The 18978-nt window shown below is 34.5% G+C and overlaps 2 protein-coding genes across 4 annotated transcripts; both read left to right on the top strand.

Moving 5' to 3' along the window:
* Positions 1-434: 434 nt before the first annotated feature.
* On the top strand, positions 435-8503 carry LOC117118732. 3 transcript variants are annotated; one of them, XM_033263409.1, is made up of 4 exons: positions 435-681; positions 5276-5343; positions 6595-6703; positions 7146-8503. In XM_033263409.1, the coding sequence occupies exons 3-4, from the start codon at positions 6678-6680 to the stop codon at positions 8059-8061; spliced, it is 942 nt and encodes a 313-aa protein (XP_033119300.1). In that variant the 5' UTR covers positions 435-681; positions 5276-5343; positions 6595-6677; the 3' UTR covers positions 8062-8503. The 3 variants fall into 3 exon arrangements, with proteins under 3 accessions (XP_033119300.1, XP_033119301.1, XP_033119299.1); XM_033263408.1 differs by lacking the exon at positions 435-681 and adding an exon at positions 3539-3772; XM_033263410.1 differs by lacking the exon at positions 5276-5343.
* Positions 8504-8565: 62 nt separating this feature from the next.
* LOC117118738 lies at positions 8566-17350 on the top strand. The gene is made up of 5 exons (XM_033263417.1): positions 8566-8793; positions 11815-11857; positions 12843-12910; positions 14337-14445; positions 15603-17350. Exons 1-5 carry the CDS (start codon positions 8721-8723, stop codon positions 16519-16521), a joined length of 1212 nt encoding a protein of 403 aa, XP_033119308.1. The 5' UTR covers positions 8566-8720; the 3' UTR covers positions 16522-17350.
* Positions 17351-18978: the final 1628 nt, after the last annotated feature.

Raw genomic sequence — 18978 nt, 5'->3', positions numbered from 1 at the left:
GTGCAACTATAAGCTAATATTTTTTATTTACGATGTTTATAACTTTTTATGGTTAACTGTTAATATGGCATATACGACAATTAGGGCATATGTTATTATATTATTACTGTATTTATGGATTGCATGCGTTGTGTATGAAAATAAGTCGTACATAGTCGTGAACCGTTTAATGCCCTAGCTTTGTTTATTTATTATTCTCAATAAACGTCCTATATTGTGGAATTCTCGTTTTGCATGAAAAATTATGAATTCGGTATTTATTCCGTAGATAAATAAAAAGTGTTATCGGCATTTATTACCCATTAGCTTTTATTGTCGAATCCCAGTGATGCGCTTGGTTTAGCGAGCCAAGGTCAATAAACTGACCCAGGTCAAAGTACTGAGTGTGCATTCAGTTAATTCACCAATTCAAGATTGTTTATATTTACTACAATTATTTGCTATTTGACACATATTATAGTTGTTCGATTCAATGGAACTTCGAAAATAATTCATCAGGTCCTTTGTATACCGACACTACGGAACTCGCAGTCTGTGTCTTGTCTTAGTAGTACTGTTATTGAAAATTCCTCTCAAGAAGCACACGAAGAAACATTAATTTATGATTTGATGGCACTTTATTTTTAACGTTCGGAGAGTGTGCGCATATAATTACTCCATATAATTATTTGCTGTATTACGGTATGTTTTTGAACTTTATATAAAAGTTGCTTTCATAATGTACGATTTGCTAGACAATAGAAAAAAAAATTTAAATTAATGTTTCAAATTTCATTCTTTGTAGAATATCAACTAGGGACATTTAAAGCTGTATTGTCCCTGCTAATGTCAAAAAATCATTAAAAAAAATAAGTTTGAAATAAACGTGCTCATTTTGCAATAATATACAAATTATTAACTTGTGCATAGAAATTATTGAATTTAAAAAATGTGTACCCTGATTTTTAAACCAACAAATTGTAATAAAAATAATCATTTTTATCATTTTTCGCTGTAAACTGATGGGTAGACATTTTTTTAAAACACTAATTTCTATGTTCAAGTTGATAACTTTATGTTATTTCAAAATGGGCAAGTTAATTTCAAAAAATGTTTTTATATAGTTTTTGGAATTTACTGGAATAACAAATGATTTTAAATTTCAATACTGAGATTAACTTCCCCATATACTGATTTATTATTATTATTATTATTATTATTATTATTATTATTATTATTATTATTATTATTATTATTATTATTATTATTATTATTAGGCCTATTATTACTATTATTATTAATATTATCTATGCTGAAAGAATTCTTAAAGGAAAAAAATGAAAATTGAACAAGCAGTCTTTTTAATATTTTACCATATTCTATTTAAGTGATGTAGTTAAGCCCAAACTTTTAATTCCTGGCCCCGAAATTTACTTAGAAACACCGAGTTGGTCTCCGCGGGGAATAATTTTCCACCATAGCTTTTAATATTTGTATTGTACGGTATTATATTATTTTAGGTAGTCTTCTTGTATGTTGTGTATTAATGAATAATTAACTAATAATAAACTTTGTTTTTTTTTCTCAATAGAGTTAATATACTGAAACTACAATTCTCTGACCATATCAATAGTTTGTCATTCTTTTTTTTTTTTTCTTGTTGAGATATAAATATTTTCTTAAATAATGTTGCGTTTAGCTCTCAATTGATTGCTGTTAATTTTACACCATCATACTGATGTAGGCCTACCTTAACTCCGGTCCTTGGTTTGGATGGAGCTCACACTGGATTCTTAACATTATGTTTTGCCATATTCACCTTATACTGAATCACTCATACTTAGTGGCGGGTTTAGGAATTTGAAATAGAGGGGGCCGAGAGGGATTTTCACAAATGGAAGGTTTAGTCACCTCAGCCCATACCGTGGTTGGTGCGGAGGTAAGAAAACCTATGATTATGGTACCTCTAGATGTCTAGAAATGACACTCAGACTTAAATTTGGATATAATGTTTTCTCCATTTTTTTTTATTTTGAAAAATGTGGGGTTCGGGGCCTGGGACCCACTTAAATCCGCCTCTAATATTCTTTGTGTCTTCCATTGATTGTCCGACAGGCATCCTGTAGCTCTACATACCGTACTCAGTCTCTCAGATACATCCGCTTAAAGTCTTGGGAAGAGTCACAAAGGCCTCCACCAACCCCGACACTCGCATGCTGTCAGCCGCTATTCGTCAAATCAAAAAAAGAAAACATATTTCTAGAGATTACAGGTTCTAAAACCCGCCAAGAAACAGCTTAAATTGATCAAAAATTGCCTTTTTCTTTAGGGCACCAGCACATTGGCCTCTTATGTTTATAGACAGCCCAATGAATGTATTATAGAGTACCACTGACCAAAATCTATAATTTATAACACTCGAGCATCTTGTTCACACCCTAGAGCCTCCTCCTCTGCCCATGTTTAAGAAATGACTCAACTTCTCTCCTTTTTCAGGCTGTTTTTGTTTTGTTTTGTTCTCTCCTCTTCTTGTATTTTTTTTCTTCTCCAATTTAACTGAAAACCGCATATAGGCCCTAGAACTTATAAATAATCTATAAATGTCCATAAGTACTAATAAAAATAAATATAATTCGTTAAATCGAACAGTTAAGTCTATACTAACGCTGTGTTTAGCATTTAGGCCCATTAATACATGTGTGTGTGGGTGAGTGTGTTTAAGTCTTACCCCAGTACACACAAGCACACCTGAAGGAAACATTTTTTTCCAGTGGGTAGGCCCAAACATTACCTCTGAAAGTATGGGTCACGACCCCATAAGGAGAGAGGAGGGACGCTTATAGTTATTGAAAGTCGCCTGACGTTTAAAGATACAAAAAAAAAAATTAAAAAAAAGTTAACCAAACCTGAAACGTCCATGAAACCTAAATAATGCGACTGCAAAACTGGACTGAAATTGCTATTAGTAATATTGTGTTTCAATACAGACTGCAGCACTAAAGAGAGGGAGTAGATTATAATTTGCAATGTTTCTATAAAATAAAATAAAATATTTTTATGTAAATGCATCACGGTCTTGCTCACTATACAATAGCATGGACTACACATGATTTCAATTACGGTACCTAAAATGTTCGTATATTTTTTTAACTGTTGGCAAATTCTTTGGAATTTACTTCTTAAATTAGTTAAAATACCGTAACGGATCATTGAATCACTGAGCCCTGGGATGCCTCGATAAACTAGCTAATCGCTATATTCTTCTGTACGGCCATCAACTTTAATGCTAACCTACCTTATTCTTAACTATGTCTTTTGTGATCTCTGCTGTCCCGTAACGACTGAGGTTCGTGTTCAATAGGTCAGCTCCTCTTACCGAACGACAGCATGTACAGAATAACGCAATCAGGCATTTAGAGATTTTTTTTATTATTGAAGATCAAATACTGCAAGGAAACTCTGGTTTTCTCTCTGGATTAGAGATCGCCTGACATTTTGTCAGTATTAAGCATCCAAACTATATAGGCTTATATATACGTACAGTGGTACTGAGCAACAATGAGTCTATTATTAACTGATATACACCTCACAAGTTGAGGGCTAAATAATACGCTTTATGGTTTCGTGACCCATTAATATAGTACTGTGTTGGCAATCAGAAGGTTAATTTTGAAGACTTAAATGACCTGTTTAGTTGCATTAACTTTTTTAATGATATGTATTAGCCTAACAACGGTAAAATGACAGTTCTTGTTCGAGAAATATGTATACGTTTGCTTTTGTTGCAGTTCGGGTAAGTTATGATTATTAAGCCTTGAAAGTTATTTTGTTTCGTAATTATTAACCGTTCAATATTACCTTGTGTAGAAAACACAAACCATGGACAATGAACACTAGTACAATACTAGATACGTTACAATAATTCATAAATAAATTTTAAACTTATCCAGGAGAGTACTTTTCACATTTTCCAACATTTATGTTTATTAGAGAGAAGCTCCTCCAGCCAGTGGAGCTGACAGGACCAAATAGGAGAAAGCAGTGTGAGCAATTCTTTATAGAAGAATGTGACTTAAAAAAAATACCTTTTTTACATGTCAGAACATGACTTCGGCCCGCGTGTACTCTGACTATGCACGCTAACGTCAATTCCTTCTTGTTCCAGGGGTTCGTACTGGAGATGCAAGTAACCAGATTTAGTCTTACTATAATAAGACGTAAATGCTCTCTCCGTTTAAGTGCCAGTATTATCATTATTTATTCATTTATGGACGCAATTTAAAACATAGGCCTAGCAGAAGATCTAAAATGAGTTTAAAAAAAACTAAGAATATAAACATGAAAACAGGAACTAGGACTACTTATATTTCTGTGATTTTTAAAATCTGTTGGCCTAAAATTATTTTTTTGACTTCATGTGGGTAAATATTATATTTTTTTCCCTTAAATTTAATCTAAATTATATTAACACAAATGTTGTTTCTAAAGTCACCAATCGGCCTCTGGTTTACTTTAATTTTAGTTGTCAACGAAGTCCATTTACGAACCAGTCGAATGAAAATAATACTCGTAGTCAACGAAATGAAACATTCGAATACCCTCATTGCCTCAGTCACTTTTTATTTTCGTTTCCACTGCTCTCAAATACAGTTCTCATTTTTATATACATTACTTTATAAACAGAAAAAAAATATATATGTGGGACAGACTTTTCAATTCAAGTTTATAATGTATAACTTCATTAGCACAAATTAGTTATTCAGCCGTGAGGCCGCGAGGTATATGAAGTTTAAATAAACAAAAAATATAAATAAGACATACCCCCATAAATCATAAATTAAATATAATCCTAAACATTATCATCAGCCTCATCATTATAATCATCACCACCATCATCATCATCCTTATCATTATCATGCAACCGTACTTGTGTTTCTTTAAAGACAAGCTAGTCAATAACGAAACGTGCAGTTTATACCTGACACTTAGCTACTGTTTTCAGAAGTCCACACATATGTCAGTATTATCGTTAATGTTATTATTCATTTTTTCACTAGTATTATTGTTTTTTGTTAATAAATTACGTGTTTACATTGATGAGTACTTAAATGGGGTACAGCAGAAAGCTGACGTAATAATGTACGGTATTTGCGTCATTAAGACCGCATCTACTTGTAAAAACGTATGGGTTTTAATAATATATTTTCATTGTTTTATATTATTGTTCTATTTGTTACTGTTACATTCCTGATTTACCTGAACACAATAATGTCTCCTGACTTCTTTTGAATGCAAGAGCAATAAAGGGACAAGATTATACTTCTTCAAAAATCTCCTCAAATTCTTCTACTGAGAAAATTGAAGGTAAGAGTTTCTTTAAAGTGCAATTCAAGAAACCCTCATAGGTCTACCAAAACTACATGTTTGCCTAATTATGGAGCTTACGATCCCGAAGATTAATTAGGCCTTTGTTGTATGTTAATAGAGGATAGTGGCTAAGGAAAGGAGAGGAGATATTTCTTTTTTATGACCACCTGTTGTGCACTGCCCACCTTTCTGACAGGGTAACCATTTTGAGAAATTGACCAAAAGCATACTAACCAGTTGTCAATAATCTTAAACTATGCTGCTTTATTTAGATAAAAGCAAGTAAAATTATCTACTATAATGAGGTTATTCAGATCTTATTGCATAAGCAGGCCTGTATTGTTCTGCCCTCTGGGATAATCATAAGAAAGTGAACCTAAGATCTCTGCAAGTCTGATATAATAACTTGCTAAGAATGTTGTTAGGTTGCTAAGATATTGAAGCACCAGTGCTATGTTTGTTGATAATGGCATTCCGTCTTTTTTCCCCGAATTTTTCAGGAGCATAGCTTTTAGTCTTCTTAAGTGACTGCTCTCCAGCAGAAACATGCCTGTTTCCATTTTATGTAAACATGTGCTGAGTTTTTCCAAATTGAATTGTTGTTGTGGACGGATCTGCTGTACACCTAACCCTTTAATTATTTCAAAGAGGTTCACAATTTATTGTTCAGAGTTTGTTCAATCAGTAAGATTGATCTATATTCTCTTTGTCTCAAGTGATTGAGTTTATTCTTGCACAAATTGTTATCTCAATATTGAAAAAAGAATTTATGGAAAGAAATCGTGTACAATGTTTGTGTCTATTGTCCATTCGGGGGACACTTAGCTATAGTCTGGAAATTTACTTGTAGGAGTAAATCCGGTAGAGGTGCATGATGGGATATTGCGTCGTAGGCTAAAGATGAAAATGAGCAGTCTTCCAAAATAGGCTACGCCTATAAAATATGAGGACATATACCTAGATATGACCTGTTTTGGAAAGAACTAAAAAATCAACTTGTACAGTTAATCAAGTGAATTGCCAACACAGAAAACCTGAATGGGTTAAGAGTTAAAAGTAGCCTCAAATAACAAACAAAAAAAAATTAAAAAAAAAAAAATAAATAAATAAATAAAAAGCAGTAGACACACGCTCCCACTGGTGGCATAGTTATTTCTTTTCCTCCATTTTTGTGAACTTGAAGGTGGCTTACTTTTCTACACGGACCAATTAAATGAATACAATAAAAATGTTATATTTTGTTAACAGGTGACAACAAAACGGTTGGTTTCACCATTCCGACGATTGTAATAGGGACACTAATTTCGATCTTGATCGTTACTGTTATCAAAATGACACTTTGTTACACCAATCGGCGGTAAGTTTATATCTATGTTATGTTCCAACAGCTCAACAAATACAGTATGGAAAGATATTACAGCGATTCATGCTAGTATATACTCTCTGTGCAAACACAATACAAAACCGAGTGACTATATTATGCCAGTACATTGTAAAAAATGCTGTCCCGTCCTTGGTGACACGTTTAAAAAGCTAAACGTGCCTAGGCACGGCCTAATGTATTCTGGGCGTGTTTAGCATTAGATGGGCTTATGAATTTGACATCATGATGTCAAATACCTATAAGCACATTTAATTCTAAACACGCCGACATCCTAAGCACATTAAGATGTATCTAAACACGTTTAGCTTTTAAACAAAAGACGAGGCAACATTGCGTGGAACTTTGCGTTTAAATCCTCTCCACGCTGTTTTTACAGTGTAGAGGCCTAATACTATTTCTTTTGTTTTCTCTTTAGTAAGAGCGATGAAATTCCTGATAACACCCCGTTAGGTGAGGATAAAGAGGAAGTAAAAATAGACAGGGATGAAGGATATGAGGAAACCGGTGTTGACGATAACACGAAGGAAGTAAAAGGGGTTGTTTTCGTAACAGATGAGATCAAATACAAAGTCTTCTTCGTTAATACTTCTGGTCACATTCCCGATGCTATTTCAACAGACGATCGGAAACGCACAAACGCGTTACCAAATGTAGCTGCTGATGCTTCACTATATGATGACAATTTTTGTGTCATTTCCATAGAGGATCATTTACTTGAACAGTCAGACAAAGATGCGTTTGTAATAATTTCTTTAGACGACATTATACCCATTTCTGCAGACGCGTTACCAATTGTGTCTGAAAACTCTTCACAACATGGACAGTTTGGTAATGATGCGTTTGTCATCATTTCGTTAGAAGACATTATAACAATTCCTGCAGACGCGTTACCAGTATCTGAAAAATCACCACAACATATGGAACAACAGATGGAAGACGATGAGTTTACCATAATTTCCCCAGACGAAATAGTTCAGACCTCAAAACCAGTTATTGACGATGAATTCTGTAACATTTCAGACAAAGATATCTGTGTATTAAAGTTGACGCATTTGTACACTCACAAGCACCCATCATGTGATGAAAATTATTGCGTCATCTCGTATAAAAAGCGAGCGTCTCTGATCGAAAGCACCACTGCGGCCTACAAGCGCGTCGAAAGGCTACAAAAGAGTGGATTTGATATAAAACGAACTAAGATGATCCATGCCAAGCAGAAAATGCGATATGTAGGCTGGGGTTCGTTGAGCTTGGTAGATTATGGCCGACACACAACATCAAAATTATATAATGTAATAAAAGAACTGCATGATACGAACATGCCCACGTAGTTTTCAACAAAATATAGCCAATATCAATTCGATTAATGTATGCATTTTCCCTTGTAATTATATAACTCAATATTTATAATAAATGAAATGATGATAATGATACAATAACATTAAAATTAATAATGATATTAATAGGCCTAATAATAAGCCTAATAATACAATAATACATAAAATGTTTTCGTGTAAGTCGCTTAAGGTAAAGGTACCAGCATATTTCAAGTTGAGGATGCTTGTTAGAGCCTTGGTATATTACATTAGTATACCGTTCATTTAAAAAAAACGCCTCGGGGGCTTACTGTTGAAAATCGTTTTTGAAGGGGACTTTATTCTAGGGAGGTTTTTATTCGAGAGGCGTTTCTTTATTTTGGTGTAAAATGGATACGTATTTGTGAGGTAGAACATTAATAGAATGTATTGAGAATGATGCTGCTCCCTAGTTTTGTTTACATTATCAGTAACATCTGTCTCTTATACACATCTAGATGGGTATAAGAGACAGATATACGCCCTCAAAAATCGAGGGCTAGGCCTATATACGCTTGGTTAGGTAACCTATTGGCAGTAGGCAGTGTTCCGGCAATCAGAAGACTTTAAATTCTGAAGACTAAAGTGTTTAGTTACAACCGTTAACTTTTTGATTGATTTGTGTTAATCTAACTATGATAAAATGGCAGTTTAAAATGTTTAAGAAACATGTACACGTTTTCTGTTTCATTTTTTGTTGCAGTTGTGGTAAGTTTTGAACTTTATGATATAATCAAGCTTTGAAAGTTGTTTTTTTATGCAAGTCTTTATTTCCTCTTGGCCGATTACCCCACTACACACATACAGTAGGACGTAGGTTGAAAAGGTGTATTGAACTTGATTCAATAGTAATAATAATAATAATAATACAGGAACAGGAATAGTACTGTAGCTTGTATAGAAAATGAAAACCAGGGACAATAAACGTTAGTACAATGCTAGTTACCTTACAGGGTGTATTTTGTGGAGTTTATGATCTGATCAGCAGATATAGATTGTTAAAGATCTCGGGAAAATTTGGGTGTCCAACAAAATTCTTGCTCTTCATCAAATCACTTCATTACAACATTAGGGCAAGCACAAGGTGAAACATCTGACTGCTTTGATGTAAAAGCATGAAACTAAACAAGGCAGCGTCCTTGCACCTATGCTATTGGGAATCTTCTTTTGCCTTTGATCCATCGACTGCGGGAGTATAATCTGCACTCGAGAAGTGATGGAAGATTGTTGAAGCTCTCAATATTGAAAGCCAAGACCAAAGTATTTTATGGGTGCGTTCGGGCGAGTTTTTTTTTTTTATTTTTTTTTATTTATTTATTTTTTTTTTGGTTAACACGGTATAAATCCGGAAACGGCCATTTCCAGTTCTCGCCCGAATGGGTGTTAAACGCGGACCCGGGCCGCCTGCTGATATCCGCTGATAATACAACGATGCAAATTGCAGTGTTTTGGAGGAGCAAAAGCAGCATGCCTTAGCAGCAGGGGGCATTCTTTATCACTTAATCCCTTTTGATAGCTCTTTAACTGTTTCAACACGCGCCAGAAGTAGTATTAGGGTGCGTTCGAGCCATACACGCCTATTAAATTCCGTGTATATGACAGGTAAACGCACGGATTTACACCACGGGGGGGGGGGGTCCCTGCATTCGAGCATTCAAACTTATCTTGTCTTACCGTGTAAAAATTTACCACGGAATTACTCGTTTGAGGTCAGCGAGCCAATATTATATAGTCATGCCACGCAATATTTACGTTTCTAACCACGCTTCACGCACTTGTACTGTACTCCCTGCGCAAAAATACTTCAGTTTATTGGTGACCTGTGTCACCGTCAGCTTTCCCCTAAATTTTTCTTCGATCTTTGCAGTTATTTCTTTGTAAATACCGCTGTTTCGGCGGGTGCCGTCCAGTTGTCTTTGTATTCTGTCCCCCCCCCCCACCAACGATGAGAGAAGGTAACATATCATAGGTTCGGTCCACACAGACATGTTGAAATGATGAAGATGATGCTATAACATTAACAACAGGTCAGCGAATGCATTTATTTTTGTAAAACTGGACAGGCCTATGGTTTTCGCGCGTGTTGAATTTAATTCATGTTGACCGCCAGACGGTAGAGTCATTAAAACATGTTTAATGGTCGCGATAATGGCCTTTGACAGCGATACACGGTTCTATAACCCTAAATTTGGTGGTCAAAATAGGCAAGCGTGTTCCAGATGTTTTTTACATCTTACCCCCGTTCGAGCCACGCACGGCATTTAACTTCCGTGTAAATACACGGACCTCGCACGGATATTTTTCTGGCTCGAACGCACCCTTAGTAGTAATAGTAGTAGTAGTAGTATTCTTTTACAAGAATTAATTCCAAAAACTAAACTGAAAAGCTCGATAAAATAAATTATTTAAACTTAGGGCTAGTCTACAATCCAGATTGTTACCCTATTACATACATAATTGTTTTTGTTTTATACTACCATTGCCAAACGAATGAAAGTTTATTCTGGGTTTATACGCTCAAGTGCACATCTGCAATTTATTGGAAGTTTTCAATGTAGGCCCTATGCTTTATGAGGCTTGTAGCTTCTTCGGTCATTTCACCACTTGATTTTGAGATAACAACATTATGCAGTGTACCAACGCCAATGTCCGTTTCTTATTTAAAGCATGGACCTTATTCAAAGGTCCATGTTTAAAGTATGGGGTGATGCAAGGGTCCAGGGAAACTTGATAAAACTCATCATTTGCATAATACCTTAGTACCGGTACCAGTAAGAACCCTGTATGTAAATTTTTCCCGTTCTCGCCCGAACACACCCCATGTCACCATTAGGGATGTGTTGTTTGCTGATGAAGCTGTTTTGTCACATTCTGTGGTCCATATTCACGAGATTGTAGATCAATTTTCTGAAACATGCATTGAGTTTTCAGTCACCATCAGTTAAATGAAAACAAAGGTCATGTATCAAGATTACTCACCCTGATGCCTCAAATAAAAATAGATACATACTCATACATATGAACAGTTCATAAGCTTAGAATCAACAATAACCTACAAATGGACACATATATCAATTAACGAAATGGAAAAGTAGCCCTAACATTCTGCAGACTATTTGGAAAATAGCCTCTCCTCAACTCCGAAAAGCTGACAAGAACAAGTAGGAGAAACACTTGTAGCTTGTGCAACAATTCCTTATAGGAGAATGTGACAATGGAAGACCGTTTTACATGTCGGGACAACTGATTACTGAGATTTCGGCCTCGGACGAACTCAGACCACGCACCCTAGCTCCCTTTCTCACATTCAGGAGTTCGTTCTGGAGATTGGCTACAAATTAGTCTTCAATAAAACATTGTTAGACTCTGTTTCTTTACGACCGGTGTTCTCGCTCAACCCGTAAATGCTTGCTCCGCTCAGTAGCGCCGGTGTTACCATTATTTGATTAATTAATCTGGTAGGCCTATATTTATTCATTCATAGGCACATTTTTTAAACATAACCGAAATGTTTTTTAATATAAAAAAAAACCAGAACATTATGAATTAAACATAAAAAATAAGATCCTCTTATAGTATTTGGTGGAGAGAAAACCTGTGTTATAATTTTTAGGTTTATATTTAATCCAGTATATTCGACTTATGTTCAAACACATTTTCCAGATACATTTTCAATTAATATCACTATCGATTATATAGATTTGTTGTTTGATGTTTATTTGCTTTCAGTTTTTGCGACAACAAGCATACCAAACCTAGACCACGAAAATAGGTAATGACCCATTTTGGATTTTTAGTCATTTTGTTATCATTCGCTCAGTCACTCACTCTTTACTTTCGCTCCAACTGCTCTCAATATAGTACTCACGTGACTTATGCCTATACATTACTTATATATAAATAGAAACAAATTATGTGTAGCACAGGTTTCTCTTTTCGGGCTTTAATTCTCAACTTCATGAGTACAAGTAATTCAACCGTGAGGCTGCTAGGTGTATGAAGTTTCAATAAATAAATATAAATACCACATACCCCCAAATTAGATATCCTACAATCATCATCATAATACATTGTCATTCTAATCATCCTCCTAGTTACCATCATCCTTATTATTATCACCAGCATCATCATCATCATCATCTCAGAATCTCAGAATTGGTAATTGGACATGGCTTAAAAATTGAGCACTTTCGCCCAATGTCCTTATTATCAGTAACATGTATCGGTAGGCGTACTTGTGTTTTTATTTTTTTTTATATTTTTTTATTTTTTTAAGACAAGTTAATCGATAACGAATCGTGCATTACCGGACATTTAGCAATTGGCTTCAGTACGGTAGCCCACGCAATCTTCAGTGTTACAATGGAGGAATAAGTTTAAATTTAATCCTCCATGGTGTTGTCGTTAATGTATTCTTTTTCAATCGCCCTTATAACTAGCCTTAGGCCTATTGTTTTGTTTTTTTAATTTTTTTAATTTTTTAATTTTTTTTGTTTTGTTTTTGTTTTTTGTTTTTGTTAATCATGTGTTTACGTGATGAGTCCTTATAGAGGTAGCGTACCAGCAGAAAGAATGAATATATATATTAACGTTACTACAATATTCGACGTCATTTTCGTCATCAAGACCGAATCTACGTATAGGTTTCAATAATAATATATTTCCAGAGTTTTATATTACTGTTATATTTGCTACTTAAAATTTTAACGTGCTTTACCAGAACTCAATAATATATCCTGATTTCTTTTAAATACAAGGACAATAGCGGGACAAGATTATACTTCTCCAAAAATTTCTTCAAATTTTTCTACTGAGAAAATTAAAGGTAAGAGTTTCTTTAAAATGCAATTCAAGCAACCCATAGGCCTATAGGTTTACTAAAACTATATTATGTAACTCCTATTTTTGGATACTAGCTGGGGAGGTTAATGTCCCATGAAGATTAGATATGTTAATGGATTAGTGGAGATATTTCTTTTTTTTATGGTCACCTGTACGCTGGCCGCCTTTTTCCTGACGACAGTGTAATATATAATTTCGAGAAATGATGAAAAGCTTACTAAATCCGTTGTCATTAATTTTAAAGCTGCTTTTATTTTGATAAAATTTAACTTACAATCCTTTAAAGGAAGACAACCGCATTGTAAGACGAACTTGCATACAATTTAAAAGTGTTGTCATCATTCGTTATTACAGAAAGACTTTGTGTACAGTTACTATTCATATTTTTTCCTTAAATTTTGTAAATAGATACGTGTGAAAACTTTTGGGTACGAGTTCGAAAAAGGTCATTGGTACAAGATCATGGTTATTACAATATAATATGAAACATAGTGCAACCATTAGCGCCTAACTATCATAAATAATGCTAAATATCAAAACAAATGAATTTGAAAAAAACGTACACAAGATTACCGGACATTTAGCTATTGGCTTCAGTACGGTAGCCCACGCAATCGTCAGTGTTACAATGGAGGAATAAGTCTAAATTTAATCCTCCATGGTGTTGTCGTTAATGTATTCTTTTTCAATCGCCCTTATAACTAGCCTTAGGCCTATTGTTGTTTTTTTTGTTTTTTTTTGTTTTTAATTTTTTTTGTTTTGTTTTTGTTTTTTGTTTTTGTTAATCATGTGTTTACGTGATGAGTTCTTATAGAGGTAGAGTACCAGCATTTAGCCAATAGCTAAATGTCCGGTAATCCTCATTCCTGATGATGACATCATTAATGTCGAAATATTGAATCCCAACACGATGGCGTGTATTTCAATACTTGGAGTATGTATTATACTTTCCTACTGTACAGTTACCATAATTCATTATATTTCCTTCAATTTTATAAATAGATACGTTTGAAAGCATTTGGGTACGAGTTCGACAAAGGTCATTAGTACAAGATCAAGATCATGGTTATTACAATATAATATGAAACATAGTGAAACAAATAGCGCATAACTATCATAAATAATGTTAAATATCAAAACAAATGATTTTGAAAAAAAAAACATACACAATATTCTTATACATCTATACTAATAAAATACTGTATATTTGGGTACGAGTTTACCAAAAGTCATGGTGACGAAGTAGCCAATGATGGGTAAGAGTGCACCTAGAATGAGTTAGGGTTCGCCAAAGTGGGTACGAGTTGGCATGGGTACGAGTTAGCCGACACCCGTCTACAAAGTCAATTAAATTGATATGATATGTAAGAATAAAAATGTTTTTATTTAAATTTATTTATTTTTTAAAGGTGAGAGCAAATCCTCTGGTTTCGCAATTCCGACGGTTCTAATAGGGACATTAAGTTCAATCTTGATTGTTATTGTTATCAAAATGGCACTTTGTTACTTCCATCAAAGGTACGTATGTCTACGTAGACCTATTTCCTGTTTCAACAACAAAGTAATTGCAACAAAAACAGAACAAAGCACCAGGGTGCGATGGTCTAACGATTGAATTTTACCAAACCTTAAAGCAGGGGCTGATCCAGAAAGATGTCCAAAAGGAGAGGCCGAAAGGGGTGGGGGGCGAAAGTGGGACTAATCGAGACCCTATGGGAAATTAACCTCTGGGGCGTTTTGGGCTATCAATTTTTTCCTCCTTGTTTCTTTGTTTCTTTGTTTTTTTCTTTCTTTCATTTTTTTTCTTTTCTTTTACCTTCCAAACAAAAACAAAATCGGGGGAGGGGGCCGTTGCTATAGGATTGCTACTTTTTGCCCAGAAGAAGATTGTAAGTATAATTAAAAAGGCTATGTAAAGGGTCGTTTTGGGGGAGAGAACATACGATTAACAGAACATATAAATACGGTAAACAGCCTATTTTTTTTTATATAAATAACTTCGGAGACTTCTTTATGAAATGTACAAAAACAGTTTTTAAAACGCTCGCTGAGATAGTTAAAGATTCCCACCACAGACCCCTGTTTTCATACAACTATAATAAGGAATTAAAGAAATGTGTTTGATACGGTTTATATGTTCCTATATATATATGAGCACTGTATTGTCTATTTGATTTATATTGCGTTCCCCAGTGCTGAGCAGGAACTTGATTTGAATATTGTTTACTATGATTTACCATCTGCTACCTAAAAGCTATTAGACCTACGTAGCATAAAATTGGCTCTGCTTTGTGTGAGCCCTCAGTACTGATATCGTAAGGGCCTCTGTGGTCTAAATTGTATGACGGTAACCGAAGTGTCGAGAGATTGCGGGTTCAATTCCCACCAGAGACGTTTTTTTTTTTCATACAATTATGATAAAGAAATTTTCGTTGAGGAACTATGTTTGATACGATTTATTACATCATGTCCCTATACGTTTGAGCACTGTATGTTAAAAATTTGATATATACATTAATACATTACTTATGTTCCAGTGTTTAGCAGCAACATGATTCAAGTGAATATTACTATAATTTACCAGCTGCTGCTATTACTTAGCTTAAAATTAGCTCCACTACGTGTGAACAATTTTTATTTCATTAATATTTTTTTGTTGTTGTTTCTCTCTGTAGTAAGCACGATAAAATCCCGGATAATACTCCCTTAGATGAGGATAAGGATGAGGTCCAAATAGACATGAGGGATAAAGAAAGTGAGGAAACGAGTGACGATAAAAAGAACAATAAAAAGAAGGAAGTAAAGGGAGTTGTTTTCGAAACAGATGAAATCAAATACAAAGTCTTCTTCGTTAATTCTTCTGGTCAAATTTCTGATGTTATTTCAACTGACGATCGGGAACGCACAGACGCGTTACCAGATGTAGCAGCTGATGCTTCACTATATGATGATAATTTTTGTGTCATTTCCATAGAGGATCATTTGCTTAAACAGTTAGACACTGATGCGTTTGTAGTCATTTCTTTAGACGACATTATACCAATATCCGCAGACGCGTTACCAACTGTATCTGATACTAAATCCTCCCAAAATGGACAGTTAGATAACGACGCGTTTGTCATCATTTCATTAGAAGACATTTTACCAATTCCTGCAGACGCGTTAACAATAAACTCGAAACAACATGCTCAGATAGATGACGATGAGTTTACCATAATTTCTCCAGACGACATAGTTAAGCCATGCAAACCAGTCACTGAAGATGAATTCATTAACATTTCAGACAAGGACATATGTGTCTTAAAGTTAACCCATTCGTACAATCACAAGCCCCCATCATGCGATGAGAATTATTGCGTCATCTCGTATAACAAGCGAGCATCTCCGATCGAAAGCACCGCTGCAGCCTACAAGCGCGTCGACAGTCTAGGAAAGAAGAGGGAAATTGATGCAAAAGCTAAGATGACCAATGCCAAGCAGATAATGCGGTATGCAGGCTGGGGTTCGTTGTTATTGGTAGACTATGGCCATCACACAGCATTAAAGTTATATAATGGAATAAAAGAACAGAATGATACGACCATGTCTTCGTAGATTTTAACGAAACAATGGGCAATATCAAATCAACTAAAGTATGCATCTCTTTTAATGTGTAACTCATTTTTGATTTATAATAAATTTGTAATAAAATACCGATAATGATACAATAACATTAATTATAATAATAATATCAATAATTATAGACCTAATTAAATAATACAATGTGTTTGTGTCAGTCGCTTAAGGTACCAGAAAATTTTCAGTTGAGGATGCTTGAAGCCTTGGTATAGGACATTACTGTATGTAGCTAACAAATAATATTCATCAACGTTAAAATCCTGCAATTTAATATTCAGTTACTTAGTTGGCAGACCTGCACTACCAGTTTACGTTAATTTTTGTTACTCCAAGATAACTGAGTTGTTTTGTTGATTGGAGAACAACATTACTCATTAAATATTTATAATACTGATTGTTTTTTTTTTTATTATTGCTTATTTTAATCACTTGGCATTTGCTAGGGTTAACTTTCATTTGCCATTTATTAGACCATTCCACTACTTTTTCTAGATCTTCTTGAAGTTGTTTGGTATCTTAATCATCATTAATACTTTTAAACATTATACAATCGTCAGCAAATAGTTTCATTTCAGACCTTATTCTGTGATGTCACTAATATAGAGTAAGAACATGAGGGGTCCTAATAGGCCTAGGCCTTATTGTTCCTTGTGGTACTCCGGATTTTACATTTGTTTATGTGTGTAGCCATCTACAAAATACCGATTGGGATCTATCTATTAACCATGATTTAATCCAATTGTGTGTACTACCTCTTATTCCATAATAGTTAATTTTGTATAAAAGCCTTTGGTACTGAGTAAATTTCTTGCTTCGAACAAGGTGTATCCATTCATAGAAGTCATATGAAGATAAGCCTATCTGAGAGTGACTCTAGGGTAGTCAAGACCAGGACATAGCTCCGACTTTAAATTAAACAAAGATTGAATTATGCTAATTATAGAACAAGTATACAGAGACTAGCCTATAAATTTAAACAATTATATTTAAAAACTTAAAATGTTAAATGTATGTGTAAGTAATCTGTAATTATGAATAAAATAACGTAAAATGAAAGAATAAAGGAAGAAGGAAGAATTGGAAAGAAACTCGGAGAAGCTGAAATATAATACCGAAAATACAATAATAATAATCAGTATGCCATTATTGCATTATGTTTTTGTAAAAATTTGAAGGAACTAATCGTCAGAGGTCACGGTGCCGGCAGCCTGCACATATCATAATTCGAAATCGAATCGGACACGTGTGTTCGCATATGGATAGTAGAAAGAAAACAGGAAACAGAGTGGACTTTTAGAACACAATGTTTATTATCATTATTCCTAAAATGTATATAAGTATATATATATGCCTATATATATAGGCATATATATATACATATACATATATATATATATATAATATAAATCAAGATAGCCGTTAACACTGTTTAATTATATATAATAAATCATCAAAGAAAGGTAAATACTGTGTTTAATAAAGGACAATAATACATCGCGTAGCGTAGCTCTCAACGATGTAGTCCTGTAAATAAATAAATAAAGAAATTGTGTAATAAAATGCCTCTGGCGGGACTCGAAACTGCGACCTCTCGCTGTCAAGGCTAGCGTCATAACCATTAGACCACGGAGGCTTCATGGTTGAACAGATTCAAATACCACCAGATACACTCCATTACACAATAGGTACGGCTAGAAACAATATAGGTACATATACCGTAATATAAATCAAGATAGCCGTTAACACTGTTAAATTATATATAATAAATCATCAAAGAAGGGTAAATACAGTGTTTAATAAAGGACAATAATACATCGCGTAGCGTAGCTCTCAACGATGTAGTCCTGTAAATAAATAAATAAAGAAATTGTGTAATAAAATGCCTCTGGCGGGACTCCAACCTGCGACCTCTCGCTGTCAAGGCGAGCGTCATAACCATTAGACCACGGAGGCTTCATGGTTGAACAGCCACCAGATACACTCCATTACACAATAGGTACGGCTAGAAACAATATAGGTACATATAATATAAATCAAGATAGCCGTTAACACTGTTAAATTATATATAATAAATCATCAAAGAAAGGTAAATACAGTGTTTAATAAAGGACAATGATTACAGAGCCAAACCAATATACATATTAAGGAAGAAAAACAATGCGGTCCACAGAGTATTCCCTCCCATTGGTAAGGTGTTCCTCAATGGGTTGGTCGTAGAGTTAAAGGAAATACTATATCTGCATGTTTCGTGGAGAAGGGTTCTACCATGGAGAAAATTATTTTATTTTCTCCATGGTTCTACCATGGAGGTATTATTGAGAAGGAGATCACTCGGCAAAGCTACGCGCACGCAGCGCTATGCAAATGAACCAAGATCAAAGTTGCCGCAGCGCGTAAAGAACGTTTGCGCGATGCCTTTGAAGTCCCATGTGT

Source organism: Anneissia japonica, unplaced genomic scaffold, assembly GCF_011630105.1.
Source record: "Anneissia japonica isolate Jap-2015-1 unplaced genomic scaffold, ASM1163010v1 scaffold1951_len603592_cov169, whole genome shotgun sequence".
Taxonomy (NCBI): domain Eukaryota; kingdom Metazoa; phylum Echinodermata; class Crinoidea; order Comatulida; family Comatulidae; genus Anneissia; species Anneissia japonica.
This window is presented reverse-complemented; position numbering and strand designations above follow the sequence as displayed.